The sequence below is a fragment of the Dipteris shenzhenensis genome, chromosome 19 (genome assembly GCF_047967505.1).
Source record: "Dipteris shenzhenensis isolate YYH24624 ecotype China chromosome 19, Dip_SZ_1.0, whole genome shotgun sequence".
In the NCBI taxonomy this organism is placed as follows: Eukaryota; Viridiplantae; Streptophyta; class Polypodiopsida; order Gleicheniales; family Dipteridaceae; genus Dipteris; species Dipteris shenzhenensis.
The window spans coordinates 31,079,832-31,097,958 of NC_141614.1; the positions used below are offsets into that span (position 1 = coordinate 31,079,832).

Genomic DNA, 18,127 nt, shown 5'->3' on the forward strand with positions numbered 1-18,127 from the left:
TTGGAGCGGAGGGGGCGGGTTGGAGCGGAGGCGAGGGGGCGGGTTGGAGCGGAGGCGAGGGGGCGGGTTGGAGCGAGGGGGGCAGCGGGTGAGGGGGAGGGGGGACGGGGGTCGAGGGCGGAGGGGGAGGGGTGGGGGTGGTCGCGACGAGGGGAGGAGCTAGGGGGAGGTAGAGCTAACGGCGAGGGGGGGGAGGGGAAGCTCGCAGGAGCACAACAGCAAAGTGTACTTCTTTAACATCTCCCACAGTGTGATGATATACATCCCTCTAAGGGACCTTTTGTAAATGGGATTGAAGTTCAAAACATATTACAAACAACTTCTTATGATGTGTTTCAATGTGTTTTGATTCCATTTTCTTCAGTTGTTGGATTTGTGTCTGATGCAAATGATTTAAGTGTGGGTGAACATATTGAATTAAAGTTGTTGAATGATTTTAGTAATGTATTTCCTGAACAACTGCCTGTAGGCTTGCCTCTAGAATTGGCAGTATACCATCGCATAGATTTAGTCCCTGGTTCTCAGCCTGTAAGTATACCACCTTATAGGATGAGCCAGCTAGAGAAGGACGAGTTAGCTCATAACTTCAAGAATACTTGAAGTTGGTGTATATACGCCCGAGCAAATCACCTTGGGGTGCTCCCATTCTTCTGAGAAGAAGACGGATGGAACCTGGAGAATGTGTGTGGATTACAAAAGATTGAATAAAATCACGGTTAAGAATAAGTATCTTCTCCCTCGTGCTAATGACTTAATAGACAAATTGGCTGGAGTGAAGTATTTCACTAAGATTGACTTACGGACTGGCTACGACCATTTTCATATTTATGTTAAACATATAGAAAGGTTAGCCTTTCGGACTAGGCATGGTCATTACAAGTTTCTCGTATTACCTTTTGGATTGACTAATACTCCTGCGACTTTCCAACAGATGATGAATGACTCGTTTTGAGAGTTCTTGGGTAAGTTTGTTGTTGTGTTCTTGGATGATATCTTAGTTTACAGCAAGACTTTAGAGGATCATATTGTATCTTAGGATCGTCTTAATTCTATTAAGACAGAATAAGCTATATGCTAAGATTAGTAAGTGTGATTTCTTCATGAAACAGATCATTTACTTAGGACGCAAGATTACTCACAAATGTGTTAGCATTGATGATGACCGAATTCAAAAGGTTTTGACTTGGCCTATAACTCAGACAGTGAAACAACTTCGTTCTGTCCTAGGATTTACTGTCTATTTGAGAAAATCCGTTCGTGATTATTCCAAAATCACGGTCCCCTTGACCAACGTATTGAAGGGTCGTAGCCATATGGAATGAAGAGTTAAAAAAGGCTTTCGATACTTTGAAAATTTGTATCAGCGTTGCCTGATCCTACCTGGCCTTATGTGTTGGAGGCTGATGCGAGTGACTATGTCATCAGGGCAGCATTATTCCAAGAGGGCTGACCTGTAGCTTTTGAGAGTAAAAAGCTCGATGATACTCAATATCGTTGGCCTACCATGGAAAAGGAACTCTATGCAGTCGTATATGCTCTCAAGGTTTGAAGGCATTACCTGTATGGTTCTAGATTTGTCATGTTCACTGCTCATAGTCGATCCAATATGTTTATGAAGGGGATGATTTGAGAGGTAGGAAGGCTCGATGGGCTGAGTTGATGCCAGATTTTGATTGTAAGATTCGGTGTAGGAAAGATTCTTTGAATAGGGTTTGTTGATGCCCTACGTCAAATTAAGATGGTGAATGCTTTGTCATTTACCGAGATAGCCTCTAACCTATTTCAATCCTTGAGAGTGCTTTGCGTGACTGATAGTCATTATTGGCAGAAGGTCCAGGATGATACTGGTATGATTGAATAAGACTCGGGGATTGTGCCACCTATGGTTCAGGCGGCAGGAGGTTAGTGGATGATTCGAATGGCTTGCTGTTCTAAAATGAAAAAATTTGTGTACCTGATGTGCCGGATCTTCGATCCAGGATTCTTTGGGAGCGTCATGACGCACCTAGTGTGGGACATCCTGGAGTACACAAGACTCTCTCTCTTTTGAAACATAGTTTTTTCTAGCCTAAGATGAGAGAATTTTTCAGGACTATGTGGTAGGTTGCCGTACTCGTCAAGTGACCAAGGTAAAACGCCTTAGAATCGCGGGGTTGCTACAACCCTTGGACATTCTTGGTAATAAGTGGGAAAGTATTTCCATGGATTTTATTATGAGATTTTTACGAACGCGCAAGGGTCATGACTCCATATGGGTTATTGTGGACCGCTTGACAAACACAAAGATGGCTAGATTTATACCTACTAGATCCACGGCCACAGCGACTCAGTTGGCTCAACAATTAGTTGACCAATTGTTTCATTTGTATGGGTTACCGAGTGACATAGTTAGTGATCTGGACTATAAGTTTACTAGACGCTTGTCTTTGACAAGTTGAATACCACTCTTAGTTTGAACTCCTCTGAACATGCACAATCTAAAGGTCAAACGGAAGTTAAGAATCAACTTCTAGAGAATATGCTTCGCGCATAAGAGACAATCATCATGGGAAGATTACTTACCCATGGTTGAGTTTGCTTGTAACAGTGCAAAGCATTCTAGTACTGGTCTTAGTCCTTTTATGCTTATGTACGGGTTTCAGCCTAAATCTCCAGTAATGGTTGGATTCAAGGGAATCAAGGATGGTGCTGCGAAAACATTTTTGCAAGACATGCAAGAGATGTTGCAGTTTGCCAAGGAGTCTATTAGAAGTGCCCAAGACAGGGATAGATTCTATGCTAATGGACATTGTTTGCCTAGAGAGTTCTTTATTGGAACGATGGTATACTTGCATATTCCCAAGGAATCCAAGAGTCTTCGTACTGGATAGGTTAGGAAGCTATCCCCAAGATATTGTGGTCCATTCAAGGTTATCCGAAGAATTGGCCAAGTTGCGTATGAATTGGGTTTGCCTCCTAATGTAAGGATTCATCGAGTCTTTCATGTCAGTAGATTGAAAGAAGTGCCGGGTGCTGAGGATCAGGTAGTTACTTTTCAGAAACTTATAGAGACCACATCAGCCTGAGAGTATTCTTGGCTTTCGTGAACGTCAAGTTAGAAATAGGACGATCACGGAATACAAGATTATGTGGAAGGATCGTGTCGAGAAGGACTCTACATGGGAGACATTGACTAACCTTCAAAGAGAGTTTTCGGACTTTCTTTTGAAATCAAGAGTGAGTTCTTAGAGGAAGGGGAGTATGTCGTGTGCACAGATTGTATTTGACGTGTGCTTTTGTGCACAGGACTAGCTTTGATAGCCTAGTGAGGCTAGTGTCTAGGTAGGTGATTCTTAGGTTGGGTTGCAAGGGCAACGGACGAGTTAGGGTTCCAACTATTTGTAGCGGCACTGGGCAAGAGCCTGAATAAGGGGGCTGGTTTTCATTCACGTAAGTCAGAGCAAGTCTAGCTTTCTTACTGGTTTGGATCCTTGATCATGTTGGGGACACGCACCTGCTTCTAGCTTAGCCCGGATTCCTAGCGTAGTCCTGAGGCCCTATGGGCGCTTTCTAGTGGTATGGGACGCCAGCAGGTTGTGGACTTGTTGGATGCAGCTGATCGTGCCAGCAGCCTAGCCTATGGCTCGGGGGATGCTCAGACTCTACAGGTCCCGGACTCGTGAGCATCACGGTTGGGTGGTGAGCATGCCTGCACCTTTCTTTGTGATTCTATGATAAGTGGTTTGTGCTTATGTGCAGGTCATCGTATTTCTAGGAGGGATCGTGGTGGTGTCACCTCACTAGTTATGGGGGCTCGAGGCACTGCGCAATCCCTCCCACCATGCCTTTGGGGATCACCGCATTGATCTCTACCATCCGGGTGCCTGCCCCCTTAAATGAGAGAGTGCCCACTGCCTGCCTTGTGACTTTTCCTTTCATGGGAAGGCAGCTCCAAGCCCCAAAAGACTAGTTGGGCCACTATCTCAATATGCCCAACTGATGTGTGTCCATTGACCTAGCATGAGTCCCTCTTTGTCATGTATCTCCAGATGCCATATGAGTGGTTGCCTCTCAAACTCCTCCGGGCATGTGGGGCTGGCCCAAATGAGTCCTTCAGATAATCGCTGCCCAACCATGTGAAGGCTCCCCATTAGGGGCGAGCCCTTCCGTGTGAGGGGAGCTTTTGGGGCTGCTGCCACTTGACCTCCTGTATGGGAGGTGTTCGTGAGAAGTCCTTGCTGAAGTAAGAGCTTCCAGGGCTCAGAGCTTGGGGTGAGACCATGTACCACTAACTTGCCAAGAGGGCTCTGCTCTGCATCTTAGGGTTACCAATGCCAAGTCTTCTCTATGCCGGGGGCCGGATCACCATTTGTCAAGCATGTTGGCTCTAGTGTTCCTCGTACCATATGAAGCTGCCCATAAGAAATTGTGCATTAGGTGTGTGAGCTGACCCATGCAGCCTCTATGAAAGCACTAGCACAAGGCAACATACCAAGCCAGTAGCCAAGAGGACCTGATTGGCCACTAGGGCCCTGCCTGTTGCAGAGAGTTTGTCCGAGTTCTAGTATTTAAGCTTGCGCCTCACACTGTCCAGCACTGGGGCAATCTGCTGCTATATTTTCCAGATAGCATAGCTTTGTGTGGCAGAGGTAATGAAATCTTCTTGGTAAAATGCAAGTTTTGAGACTATAAATGCAGTGTTTGTGTTTTATCCTTGGACCCGAGGGAATATGATGCCACCTTAGGCATAAGTGCAGTTTCACCATGAAAGAAGTCTCAAGCTCTTAATGAGTAAAAAGCCTTGCAAGAAGAATGACAATGAATGTGGAGTGCCAACCTTAAAGAGCCTCAGTGGACTGTACATGTAATGTATTCCAGATATGCAACAACACGTAATATGGAGCACATTTAAATGGACCGCCTATGACTGAAATCATCTCCCCCCCCCCACCCCAAAAAAAAAAAAAGGGAAAGTAAAGAAAAGAAAAGAGCAAAAACAAACTTTATATCTGCCCAAGAACGGATGCATTAAAGGGCAGCTGTCATTGTACATTAACTGACAATTTTTCTGGATTTTGATTGTAAGTTCAATGAGTGTGTATTCTAGCATCCGCAAGTTTTTCCTTTGTGTTATTGACTGTATCTTCATTTGCTTTCCCTGGAACAGAAATGCGAAAAGGCTTGTATACGAGGCTGTGCTTTCAAGGTCCGTAGGTAACAAATTGGATGGTGGTAATAAAAAGCAAATGAAAATAATGACGCCTCAAAAGATTCATTTTTATGCTCTTGGAAACATGCTTCTATTGCTGCTCTTCTATGTATATTAATGTGCATTTCTCTATAGCAACTCCAAAGGTTCATGTTATCAGTTGTTTGTTGGGAGTATGACCAAGGTGCCCATAATAATCAGTGTTTCAAAGAAACATACTTGTCTCCTCTAAAGCTGGACTGCAAACATATGAAATCTCTTGATGACTTGCCTTTGGGGCTCAGGCAAGTGGTATGGTACCCTCTTGAGGAGCTGACATCCTGGAAAGGGATGTGTGGTGGCTCATGCCTGCATCGTAAGTGCTGATGGTTTATATAATCCTCATCCCGTGACAAAGGTGGTAGCAGGTCAGATCTGGTGTGCCCTCATCACCAAGTTGCATCATGTTACCCAGTTTTGTAGGTTGTAATGCAATACATTGTCCCCAGGAAAACTTGACGGGTCTTGTTTGGAAGGAGGGGTCACCTCATGAATGTCTTGCTTCACTCTTGCCTAAAATTGCAGCAACTTTAGGCAAGGTGGCTTGCCCACCGCGGCCTCTAATCGATTTTGCATTCTCTGGGGTACTGATAATCCCACACCGGAGTCATATTTAGTCACGGTGAACAATGTCAACATGGGAAGTGCATTTTATAAATTGAAATGAAGATTATTTGCAGGGGCAGGGGCTTGTTTTGAATGTAAAAAATTTGGGCACATGGCTTCGTAGTATCCAGTGAGTCAGCATAAAATGCCTCCTGCCACTTTGCTTGCTCAAATGCCCAATAAGGATGCTCCTACCTCTATTGGGAATAAAAATAAAGGTAATAGACAGCTTTTTGTGAATCAGGATAAAGGCAAAGCCCCAATCGTTTCAAATGGGTATGCTTCTTCCCCTTCACTTCCTGCTATTCAACTTTCAGCAAAAGGACCAATAACTCCAATTGATGGATGGCAAAGTCCAAGAAAAGTTATTTTTGTTTGACGACGTCCACCCCCTCGCACTTGGAATGGTGCATCTTCTGTGCAAATTCTCCAGAGGTCAACTCAGGAATTGGAATCACATGGGCTGCAGTGCAAGCTAGCAGAACCCTCTTCCCTGAAGAAGAGGTTGCTGCATTGCTGTCCAATCCTTAGGTGGATGTTTCTTCTCAGGGAAAAGGCCCTGACCCTGAGGTAGAAATGCAGGGTTGACATCCTGAAGGTTGCTGCAGTACATAACTGTTTTTTCCTATAAATATATGTAAATATGCTTGCTCATATCAAATGCCTTACCTTAAATGTTCAGGGGATGTGCGACAGTAGGAAATGGAATCTATGTGGCTGTATATCAATCGATTTCAGCCTGATATAGTGGCATTACAAGAACACAATCAGCATGTCTATGCAGGAAAGACGGTCATTACTGCAGCTATGATATCTTTTATGCTGGGGAGCACTCTTTCTCAGGTGTAGTCATTCTGATTAAGCTTCAACCAGTTATTGCTTTAAATGACAATCAAGGCAGATGGATTATTCTTCAATGCATCATTCAAGGGGAGGTGTTTGAATTTGCTTCTGTATATGCACCTCAATCTTCTCGGAATAGAAGTGCAATTTGGGATGCCATGCACCGATATATATGGAGATATCATGCCTTTATATGTGGGGATTTCAATAATGCTCTGCAACAAGGTGACAATACATTAGGAAATACTCATATGCTAAGCTCTGAAAGGCATGCATGGTCTCAATTACTGATTCATCTTGATTTGGTTGATCTTTGGAAGGAATTGCAACCTTTGTCACCTGGATATACTTTTCAACATAATGCCCTTTCTTCTTACCAAGCACGTCTGGATCGCTGGTATAGTGTAGCCCCACAACAAATTGATGATTTTACATGCAAAATGTGGGTTGACTATGCCTTTGTGCATTCAGATCATGCACCGTTATGGTTGAGGCTATCTTTTAATGATATGCCAGATGATAGACTGCCTCAAAGGAGACATCTGATTGTGAATAATAGCTATTTGCAGCATGTTACTTTCAAGGCAATGGTTACTAATGCCTATCAATCTCTGTCTTCTCAGAGCCACTTTGATATTGATAATGCATGGGATTCTTTTGTTTCCAAAATGCAAGTTGTAATTAGAGGTTATGGCAAGTCTTACATGAAGATTATGAGGGAAACTGTTGCTCAGGCTAAATTGACTTGCCAAGACCTCACCGAACTCAGTCACTTTCGTCCTTTGTTCTTGCATGAGCAAACAACACTATGCCAAGCTAAACATTGTCTCCAAATCAATGATCACAGGAAACTTGCCAAATGGGAGACTACCTTTTGGACACCGGCATGTTGCATGGATTGGAAATTCCTGGCAGCCGTAGCATGGTCACAGCTTGCTTCTATTTGTGTACATCATTTCTCTCAGCAGTTTGGTTATGCAGATCCTCCTTCACAGCACATTTTGTCTGCAAGAAATTTGCTTTTACAGCATGTTTCTCCTATTATCTCCACTACTCAGGCTTTGGAATTGGAGGAACCTTTTACTGAAAGGGAATTGTTAGATCCAATCAAATCCTGTGGTAGATGGAAATCTCTAGGATGGGATGGTCTTACAGTTGAGTTTTTTTTTTAAGAATATTGGCCTCTTTTGAAGCATATTTTGTTGCATATGGTGAATTCTGCTTGGCAAAATCAAAAAATGCAGGACACATGGAAGAGAGGTCTTGTTAAACTGCTTTCAAAAAAGCAAATGTGTGAATCTTTGGCTAATTGGAGACCTATCACGCTTATGTCAGTTATTTTAAAATTTACTACCAAAATGATTGTTGATCGGATAAAAGGCTATTTGCATGATGGGTTGCATCCTGCGCAATATGGTTTTGTTCCTCGTAGGCATATCACAGACAACATTACTAATGCCTATGTTGGAATAGAATATGCCAAATATATGCAGCAGGATGTTTTGCTATTGCAAGTTGATATTGCCAAAGCTTTTGATACTATTCAGTGGGACTTTATTTCACAAACAATGCAGGCCTTGGGATTTGGCACAAAAATGCAGCAAGTTATCAATTGGCTATATCAAGATAGTAAAGTTTCTTGCATACTTTCAAGGGATATTTCTACAACCTGGACTCTTGGTTGTTTTGTTCGGCAAGGCTGTCCTCTCAATGCTTTACTATTTGCCATAGCCACTCATCTAATGCTTCAATATATGGACTACCTTTTGGACACTGGCATGTTGCATGGATTGGAAATTCCTGGCAGCCGTAGCATGATCACTCAAGCATATGCTGATGATTCTTTCTTTATCCCCAAAAATACTCAGAGCGATCTCTCCTTGATTATGCAGGCTCTTTCCATATATGGCTTAGCTGCTGGTTTTCATGTGAATTTTCAGAAATCCAAGCTATTGCCGTTGCATGCTAAAGACTGGCATAGTCTTTTGTGGACTGGGGAAATTGTTCCACCTTCTCAATTGATTCGACATCTTGGCTATCCTCTAGGTTGGGGGCTCACTCATTCTCAACAAACTAACTAGGTGGTCATAAAGCTGAGGAAAAAACTTGAATATTGGAAGCTTGCAACTTGGCCATTACATGTTCGTTTGCGAATAATGCAATCCATTTGATGCATACATACAATTCTATCTACCCCTCATTATGTTTATTAAGGCATATCTGGTTTCCTTTATGTCTGCTATCATGGAGATTTTCGGGCGTTCAAAAAATGGCAAGAAAAGTCTCAGATTACTCTCTATGCATCGTCTGTGTTCTCCAAAGATGCACGGGGGTTTGAACATACTCAATATTCAAGTGCATATACTTGCTCACAGGGGGAAAATGATGTTGCAGTTTATGCAAGGGGATCAGCCTTCGGCTTTCATGATCCGCTCTCTTTTGTTGCATATTGATACTTCTACTTTTGGGCATTAGCAGCCTACACAGTGAGATTTTCTATTTGGCTCTATTCAAGGCAAGATCAGAGGCTACCCTTTTGTCGCTCGTTTGCTTCTTGATTGGAAGCATATTTTATCCCACTTGGAATGGAATGGCAGGGATTCTTTGTTGGGAAATTCCTTGAGGGCTGAGAATATTTATTGGTCCAAAGTATTCCACCCTCCTTTGGCTATACAAGAACCCATGCGTTCTTATTTTATATCTTTCAAAGGTATTGCTTCTATGGCAGATATACTTCAGGATGATGGCACTCTTTTATCTTTTTCTGCGGCTGCTAGCAAGTATGGTTTGGGAGCTCATTATCGTCCTTTATGGCACAAAATTTCAGAAATGCTTCAACCTTTCTTGCCGGTGATAGGGCAAAATCTGTATCAAGTTTTTTAGCATTGTATATAGCTGTGGGTAGGCACATAGTTCTACACATCTAGGGTAGGTGTGGGCTTTTGGCATTTGTGGATTTTTCTTTCACAAGCATGATGGACTGATGTATATTTTTTTGAGATAATAAAGTATGTTTTGCAGGGACTTCATGGGAAATGATGAAATGCAATGTGGTTGTACCAGACTTCCAGAGCAAGGGTGTCTAGTGTGTGGTCAAGTGAAATGTTTTTGGGGTCATGTAAATCAAGTCATGAAGGCTTTCTTTATTTTATTTTTCTGTGTCAATGTGCACTTGCATGCTACGGGAATTTGACATGTTTTGGTGCCCACGTCAAGGGGCTTTTCACGTGTGTGTACTGGGGTGCATGCAAGCTTTAATGTGCATGCTAATTACCTGGGAGTGAGCAAAGCAATGATTACAAAAGAATGCACACAGAGGTTATGCTTGGGGGTCTTGCTGGCCATTGAGCAGTGGGCTGTGGGTTCATAGTATTCTGAGGCTGACTGTTTTCTGAATTTTTATGGGGGAAGTTCAGTTCTAAGTTCAGTCTGTTTCGGGCTGTGTAGTCTTTCCCCTCTTTCAAAGAGTCTGTGTGTGTTCTAGTCAAATTGTGTGGGAGATTGACTTGTTATTTGTGTGCTCTGGATATCTGCTCTGGAACCTGGTTCATAAGCTTATCATCTACGAGCCCACATTGCAGTTGATCCCTATGAAGTCTCACCTATCGACGTGGTGAAGTACATAATTCCTGGTTGTCTTTCCATTTTTTCCTATCATCTTTTTGGCGATCTTGCTGGGGATAGGAGGAGTTTTGAATTGAGATTGGGTACTCAAGACAAAACGGCCCAGAAGAATTGGTTGGGGAATGTTGCTTGAATTTCTGTGTGGTTAGGGATTGAAACTATGAAGACAAAGCCTCGCATGAGAGTGATTCATTGTGAGTTATGTGGGGAGTGTGGACACAGGAGAGAGAGATGCCTTGATGTTGAACTTCGGGTGATACGTCTCCGTGCTAAGATTCAAAAGGCTTTGAAAGTGATTGCTCTTAGGAAGAAGAATGCCAGTCAGATGCAGGGTAAGCTTTCTTCAGTAGAGTGATTATTTTTTGCTTTCTTCCCAGAAGAGGTTGGGTGGTATTTCTGGTTGGAAGTGTGTTTGAGAGAAGTCAGTTAAGAGGAGAGATGGCTCATGAATTTCCTCGATTTCACGGGTTGCCCAATGAAGACCTAGAGAGATTTTTAGAGTGCTTGGAGTTCACAGCTCTTATTAAAGACAGGAATGCTCCAGAAGTCCTTCTTCAGATTCTATCCTTTTGTCTGTTGGGAGAAGCGAGAACTTGGCTGCAGACTTTCTCTGCAAGGATGCGTGATGATCAGGGTGCTCACAGAAACCTGACTTATCCAGAGGTGAGGACAGCTTTCCTGGACAGGTTTATGTGTGTTAGAGATCCTGATGGCATTTGGAGAGAGCTATGTTTATTGCAACAACAGCCGACTCAGTTAGTGGATAAGTATGTCGGTAAGTTCACTATGTTGTGGAATAAATGGCAGGTGGCCTTATTACCTGAAGTTCCTCCCAGAGTTATAAAAAAGGATAGGTTTGTTGCTGGTCTAAAGTCGGAGATTAGGATAAGGATAAAGATTGAGTATAAAGAGCTGGTCACTTATGAGGATGCTCTCAGGGTAGCAAAAGAGAAGGAGAGGAAGCAGATAAGATTGTCACAAATGATGCAAGAGATGCCAATGGTTCAGCATGTGCCTGAAATTATCTCTCATGTGAAGCCAGAAATATGGAAGCCTGAAGTCAAGAAGGAGGAGAATATGAAAGAAGAAATTCATGAAATGTCGGAGCTTATGAAGAGTTTGAGTTTGAACTTGATGAATGGTAGGGGAAGAGGTAGATCATCGGGTGGTTATGGTAGAGGCAGCATGCCTTCTTCAAATAATTCAGGCCCGTGGCAGGCAGGACGAGGTCAAGGGTCATTTGCACCTTGTGTCCAGTGCTTTAATTGTGGAGAGTGGGGACATTACAGCACACACTGTGATAAGCCTCCTCGTGCTGGAGGTGATGTTTATCCATTGCCAACAGGGTTAAATAATAGGATGAATGATCATAGTGTAGAAGTAAAAGATGAAGGTCTGCCTAGTACCTCTGGAATTTGTAAAGCCACTGCAGAAGAGAAAGGGAAAGGTAAGGCAGTTACATTTGGCTTGTTGGAGTTGTAGGAAGTTAAAGATGTCATGCCATTAGGGAAGAGAGATAGATAAGAGGAGGTTGGTCCAAGTGCAAAGAAGGGAAAGAAGTCTGAGGAGATGATGACCTACCAAAAGAAGAAGAGCAGGAAGCCCAGAAGGAAGTACAGAACTGCAGATTATTCCATGGGGAAGGAGCAGGGAGATTATGATTTGGTGGAAGATCTTTAAGCGAGGAAACCGGACATTACATTTGCTCAAATGATTGGTCTATGCCCAAAGCTTAAAAAAGAATGGAGGCGGGCTGTAAATCCAGCAAAGAAGAACTCTCATAAAGGTACAATTAAGTTGATGTCTGTCTCAGAGTTGCCGGATGTTTTACCTGCTGTAGAAGCCTGGCATAAAGGAAAGGGTTTTGGAGAGGCCTATATAGATGGAGGTGCACATATTTGTGTGATTACCCAGGCTTGTGTGGAAAGATTATGATTGAAGATATCCAGCTCCTCTAGTTATCACATCCGAATGGCAAACCACTCCAAGGTGAAGACTTTAGGGATAGTACCTGGTCTGGAAGTTGAGGCATTCAGTGTTTCATGTCGAGTGGATTGCCATGTAATGCCTGCAGGGTTGGGAGCCTATCCTTTGATTCTTGGAAGGCCGTGGTTGAGGAAGGTAGGTGCAATTCAGAATTGGCAGAAAGGAATCTTTTCAGTACATACGAATGGGAAGAAATTGAATTTTGATATGGTAAGCAGGGCTGAAGTTTCAGATTCAGCAAGTGAAGAGGAAGAGAGAAGTGACACCAACAGTGAGGATGCGAGTTTGGTGACTTCAGAAAGTGATGAAGGAACAATAGCATTGGTGGATTTGGCAGATGAGGAATCACAGGTGGATTTTGTGGGAGCAACAAGGTTCAGTGAGGAAGAAGTGGATAGGTTTGAGGTTATCGAGGATTTAATGCAGCCTAAATGTTCTCAAGAATCAACCCAGTTGTTGATCGAGCAATCATTGAATCCTGATCTCAATGTTGAGGAGAAAGAAGAACATTTGAAGATGTTGCAGAAATACCCCAATTTGTTTATCACTTCTTATGAGGAGATCAGGGGATTTAAAGGGAAGCCTCTGAGGATTGAGCTGAAGGAAGGTGCCAAACCTGTTTTTCAGAAAATAAGGAGATTAAGCCCGGAACAGAGAGATGTGCTGAAGGAAGAGGTGGATAAGCTTCTTAAGGCAGGAATAATTTATCATGTAGTTCACTCTGATTGGATAAGCCCTGTGGTCATAGTGCCAAAAGGTGTAGACAAATGGAGAGTCTGTGTTGATTACAAACCTCTGAATGCAGTGACAAAGAGAAACCACTATCCTCTGCCTTTTCTGGATGATATTCTTGATAAAGTGGCGGGTCATGAAATGTACAGCTTGTGTGACGGATATTCAGGGTACTTCCAGATAGCCATAGCCCAAGAAGATCAAATCAAGACTACCTTCATTCCCCCTGGGGCTGTTTTTGTTACAGGAAAATGCCTTTTGGAGTTACCAACGGCCCCTCGCACTATTAGGAGAATTCAGATCTGATTTTATCACCCTTCCTGGATAAATTTTGTAAAGTGTTTATTGATGACATCTATGTGTACAGTGGAAGAAGGGCGCACTGTGGAAAGCTGGATCAGGTATTCTATGAGATTGATAATAATGGTGGTCAATTAAATCCGAAGAAAACTCAGTTAGCTCGGACCAGCATTAAAATATTGGGGCATATTGTATCTGAGAATGGGATTGAGCTGGATCCAGGTAAAGTAAAAGCTTTAATTTTAGACCACCACCATGGCTTTTTTACCACATTGTTGAGGCTAGGGATAGAGTACTTTCTCTCCCACCTGTTGTATGATTCGTTTTGAATGGAATATATCACTTTCTCTTTAAAAAAAAGTAAAAGCTTTAGTTATGCTGTCCTCTCCTGAGAATACCAGGCAGTTGCATACCTTTCTCCAGAAGGTGAAGTATCTGTCGAGATTTATTCATATGTTATCTCAGATTTTGCATCCCCTTCAGCAGGTGGTAAAATCTGAATCTCTGAAATGGACGACAGAGAGTGAAGAGGTGTTTGAGGCAGTTAAGGAATCCTTGACTCATATTCCAGGAGTTTTTATGTGAATCCGTCTGTGGGACCAGATGCTATTGGTGCTATTCTTTTGCAATAGGGAGAGGGTTCCAGATATATGAGGCCAATCTACTATGCCAGTAGGGTGAAGAGTGAAGTAGAAAGAAAGTATTGAGCGGCTGAATTGGTCCTGGCTAGCCTCTTGTATGCCTGTAGGAGATTTCGGTCTTATCTATTGTCCAGGCCTTTTGTGGTTCTCACCTCATGTTCACCGTTGCCTCATATGTTGAATAGTACAAACATCTCGAGGAGCATGATTAAATGGATAGTAGACTTACAGGAGTACTCTTTTACCTTCTTGGTTGAGAACTCTACCAGAGCTTCCTTGGCTGATCTCCTAACCTATAAGGAAGGACCTATTTTAGTTGAAGATGTGGAGAAGAACACCGACATGAATGAAGAAAAAGTACTAGAGGATGCATTTATTTTACACTTTGATGGATCTTACAAAAAAAGTTTAAATAAAAGTACAGGAGGAATTGTCATTTATGATCTTGGAGGAAATGAGATTCGGAAAATGGGAATTCAGCTTGAAGCCAACAGTAATAATGAAGCTGAATATGCAGCCCTCTTCGAAGGTTTGAAAGTATGCATTAGTCTGGGTATTTTTAGCTGGAAAAAGTTTTCGAGAGCAGAGGCTAGAGACTAAGTATGGCGACGCTCAAAGGCCATAGAGAAAAGGAGATCACGAGAGCGAAGGGATGTCATAGGGGTGAAAAAGGAATTAGAAGAAGAGGGAAGGAAAAGGGAGACTAGGACACAAGGAGAAAGGGAGAGGGGGAAGAGAAGCATGTACATGATAGGAGGAGGAATGTTGAGATGTAGACATCAAGGGAAGTGAACCATACTTTGTTGGAAAGAAGGGATGAGAGGGAAATATCAAAATACTAGCTAGGTGGCTTTACAAGAATGAGCGTGTCCCATTAAGGAATTGCCCTTTCCTTTTATAGCCAAAAGAAGGGGTCTCTCCACATTAATGTATCCTCCCACATGTATGGTGTGTGTGGAAAAGTCTCCCATGTGGGCTAGGTGGGTACGCACTCTCAATTGTGTGCGACAACCCTTTGCCTCAATTTTCCACATAAATCAAGCCCCATATCTCAAGTCTATGATACTCCCTTGGTCTCTTTCCAATTTTATAATATGTTCAAACCTCTAGGAGGACAAGTGGAGGGTTGGCACAAGGAATCTTGCCACCTCATCCTACTTTCCCCATTATTTAACTAACTCTCTTTGTCCTTCTATACCTCCCCCACATGAGCCTATCTCATATGGAGAGTATAACTCAATATAATATCCATCTCCACCTATTATATATTGCTTCTCCCATGGACTTTGAGCCATATCTCACTAAATGCAGCCTAGGTGGAGGGGTGGCACATGGAGGAGCCATGCCACCTTGCATTTTATAATATTACTATTATGGATTATGTACAACACACCTTATAGGTCCTCTTACATGGAAGGGTGGCACATGGTCATGCCCTGCCACCTCAACCTTGGGCCCTATGCACACCATATTTTATTATACTATTGCCACATATACAAACACACATACATATTAATGCCTTTTTCCTTAGACAATTTTATCCATAACAGTTCCCCCCCCCAGGCAGGGAATGCACCGCATTTCCATGCCTGGGACCATCACGCACAAAGAAAGGCTTGAGGTAACGCTTGTTGATCACCTTCTTGCCATATGGTTCATGCAGCTCCTGAACTTGTACAGACCCATTGCTACGTTCTTTGATGACTTTGTATGGACCAGCCCACAGTGGCAGAAACTTCTTATCCATTTGGTGGTCCAATCTGTTGTCAAAGCATAGCACAACATCCCCCTCAGCAAAGTGTCTTTCCCATCCCTTGCGAATCTTAGCATCCAAACGGGCCTTTTGTCGATTCTTTTGGATCTCTGTTTGGTGTAGTGCAAGGCGTCGGGTCTCAGCAAAGTGTCTTACCCATCCCTTGCGAATCTTAGCATCCAAACGGGCCTTTTGTCGATTCTTTTGGATCTCTGTTTGGTGTAGTGCAAGGCGTCGGGTCTCATCTAACTTCTCAAGTTGTATCAATCTGGCCTCAACATGTTCATCTTCTGTCATCCTCTGTTCCTGTGCCAACCTCAAGGCCGGAATCTCTATCTCTAGTGGTAAAATTGCCTCAGTACCATACACCAATTCAAAAGGGGTGTGACCTGTAGATGTTTTATGAGTGATGTTGTAAGCCCACACTGCTTCAGTGACCTTCTGATCCCATTGGCTCCTATTCCCTGTGGCCATTTTTCCTATGGTTTTACAGAGGAGGCCATTGGTCCGCTCTGTTTGACCCATGGATGGTGGATAATAGATGCTAGAAGTGTGATGATCAATGCCCAGGCGATCCATGAGTAACTCCACTGCTTCATTTAAGAATGGACTCCCATGGTCAGAGACTATCTCCATGGGTGTCCCAAACCTTGTGCAGATACGTTCAAAGATGAAATTTGAAACTGCCTTGCCATTTGCAGCAGAGAGAGCGATAGCTTCAGCCCACTTAGTGACATACTGAGTGGCTACCAAAAGATACTTCTTTTTGCGGGCAGTCATGGGCAAGGGTCCGACAAAATCTATTCCCCACTTCTGAAACGGATGGATGGACATCAATGGGTGATGTTGCCCGGGACGCAAATCCTTCCTACCGAAGAATTGACATGGTTCACAGGTTTTGCAATACAAAGTGACATCCTTGAACAAGGTCGGCCAATAGTATCCAGCATGCAAAATCTTCTTAGCTGTATAGTCACTGGCATAGTGGCCTCCACAAAATCCATCATGATAATGCTTCAATACCTTAGGCACTTCATCTGCATCAATGGCCCGTCTGAGTACCCCATCCATGCCTTGACGATACAACACCCCATCAAGGAGGGTATAGCGCCTACTATCTCTGCGGATCTTCTTTCTCTCATAGCTAGTACTTTCTGAAGGAAAGGAGAAGGCGGTCAAAAACTTGTAGATACCACCATACCAAGGATCCCCAACTTCTATGGCTGCTACAAGGGTTACATCAAGGCACTCCTCTAAATCAATCAAAGCATTCTTCAAGTTGGAACAACCCCCTTTTACAATTTTGAAAGAAAAATCATATTCTTGTAGAACTGCCAACCATTTGGCCAACCGTCCCATGGGATTTGGTGATTGAAGAACCTGCTTTGCAAGACCAGTGCTAGTGAGTATAAAGAAGGACTTTCCAACAACATAATGCTTAAATTTCTCAATGCAAAACACCAAAGACAAGGCATGCTTGTCGGCCTCTGAATAGCGTCGCTCAGTGTCGAGCAATTGTCGAGAAGCAAATCGAACGGGATACATGAAGCGATCCTCCCCTTGCTGAAGAAGAATACCTGCCAGAGTGTGCTCACCAAACCCAGGATTGATATAGAAGGTCTTTGACCAGTCTGGATTGCGTAGAATGGGTTCTGAAGCCAGAGCATTCTTGATTTGTGCAAAACCATGATCACAATCCTCATCCCAAGAAAAATCAACTCCATCTTTTAATAGCATAGTCATGGGCCGTGTCAAAGCAGCATACTGATCAATGAAGCGGCGATAATATCCTGCTAGATTGACAAATGAGCGTACCTGACGTTTGGTTGTAGGTGGGGAGAGTTTGAGGATGGCTTCTACCTTCTCAGGGTCAGGCTTGATGCCCTCGGATGAGACAACATGTCCCAATAACCTCCCTTGAGTGGCTCCAATGGTGCATTTCTCAGGGTTGAGACTGCCATTTGCATCATTGACCCTTTGGAAGGCCAATCTAACCTTCATGATGTGCTTCTTACGTGATGAGAATATACAGAAATCATCTAAAAACACCTCCAAGAAATCCCCCAAATAAGGAGCAAACACCATCTGCATAAATCTTTGAAAGGTGGCAGGAGCATTGGTGAGGCCAAATGGCATTACTTTGAATGCAAATGTCCCCCAGGGTGTGGCAAATGTGGTTTTAAGCACATCTTCCTCGGCAATTCTGATTTGATAAAACCCAGAGTAACCATCACAGAAAGTATACATCTCATGACCACTCACCTTCTCAAGAATGAGGTCTTGAAAGGGTAGAGGATGATGATCCCTCTTGGTGGCAGCATTGAGCTTCTTATAGTCGATGCAGACCCGCCACTTGTTGTTTTTCTTTGGAATGACTACCACTGGTGAAACCCATTCAGTATTGTGAACCGGAAC

At 43.2% G+C, this 18,127-nt stretch overlaps 1 protein-coding gene across 1 annotated transcript in view; it reads left to right on the forward strand.

Moving 5' to 3' along the window:
* The window catches only part of LOC147890342 (defensin-like protein), a 123,354-nt gene that overhangs the window by 86,775 nt on the left and 18,452 nt on the right, over positions 1–18,127 (forward strand). Inside the window, exon 4 of the mRNA XM_087390963.1 lies at positions 5,147–5,185. Coding sequence (XP_087247089.1) covers positions 5,147–5,185 — 39 coding nt within the window. The remainder of the gene's footprint in view (positions 1–5,146; positions 5,186–18,127) is intronic.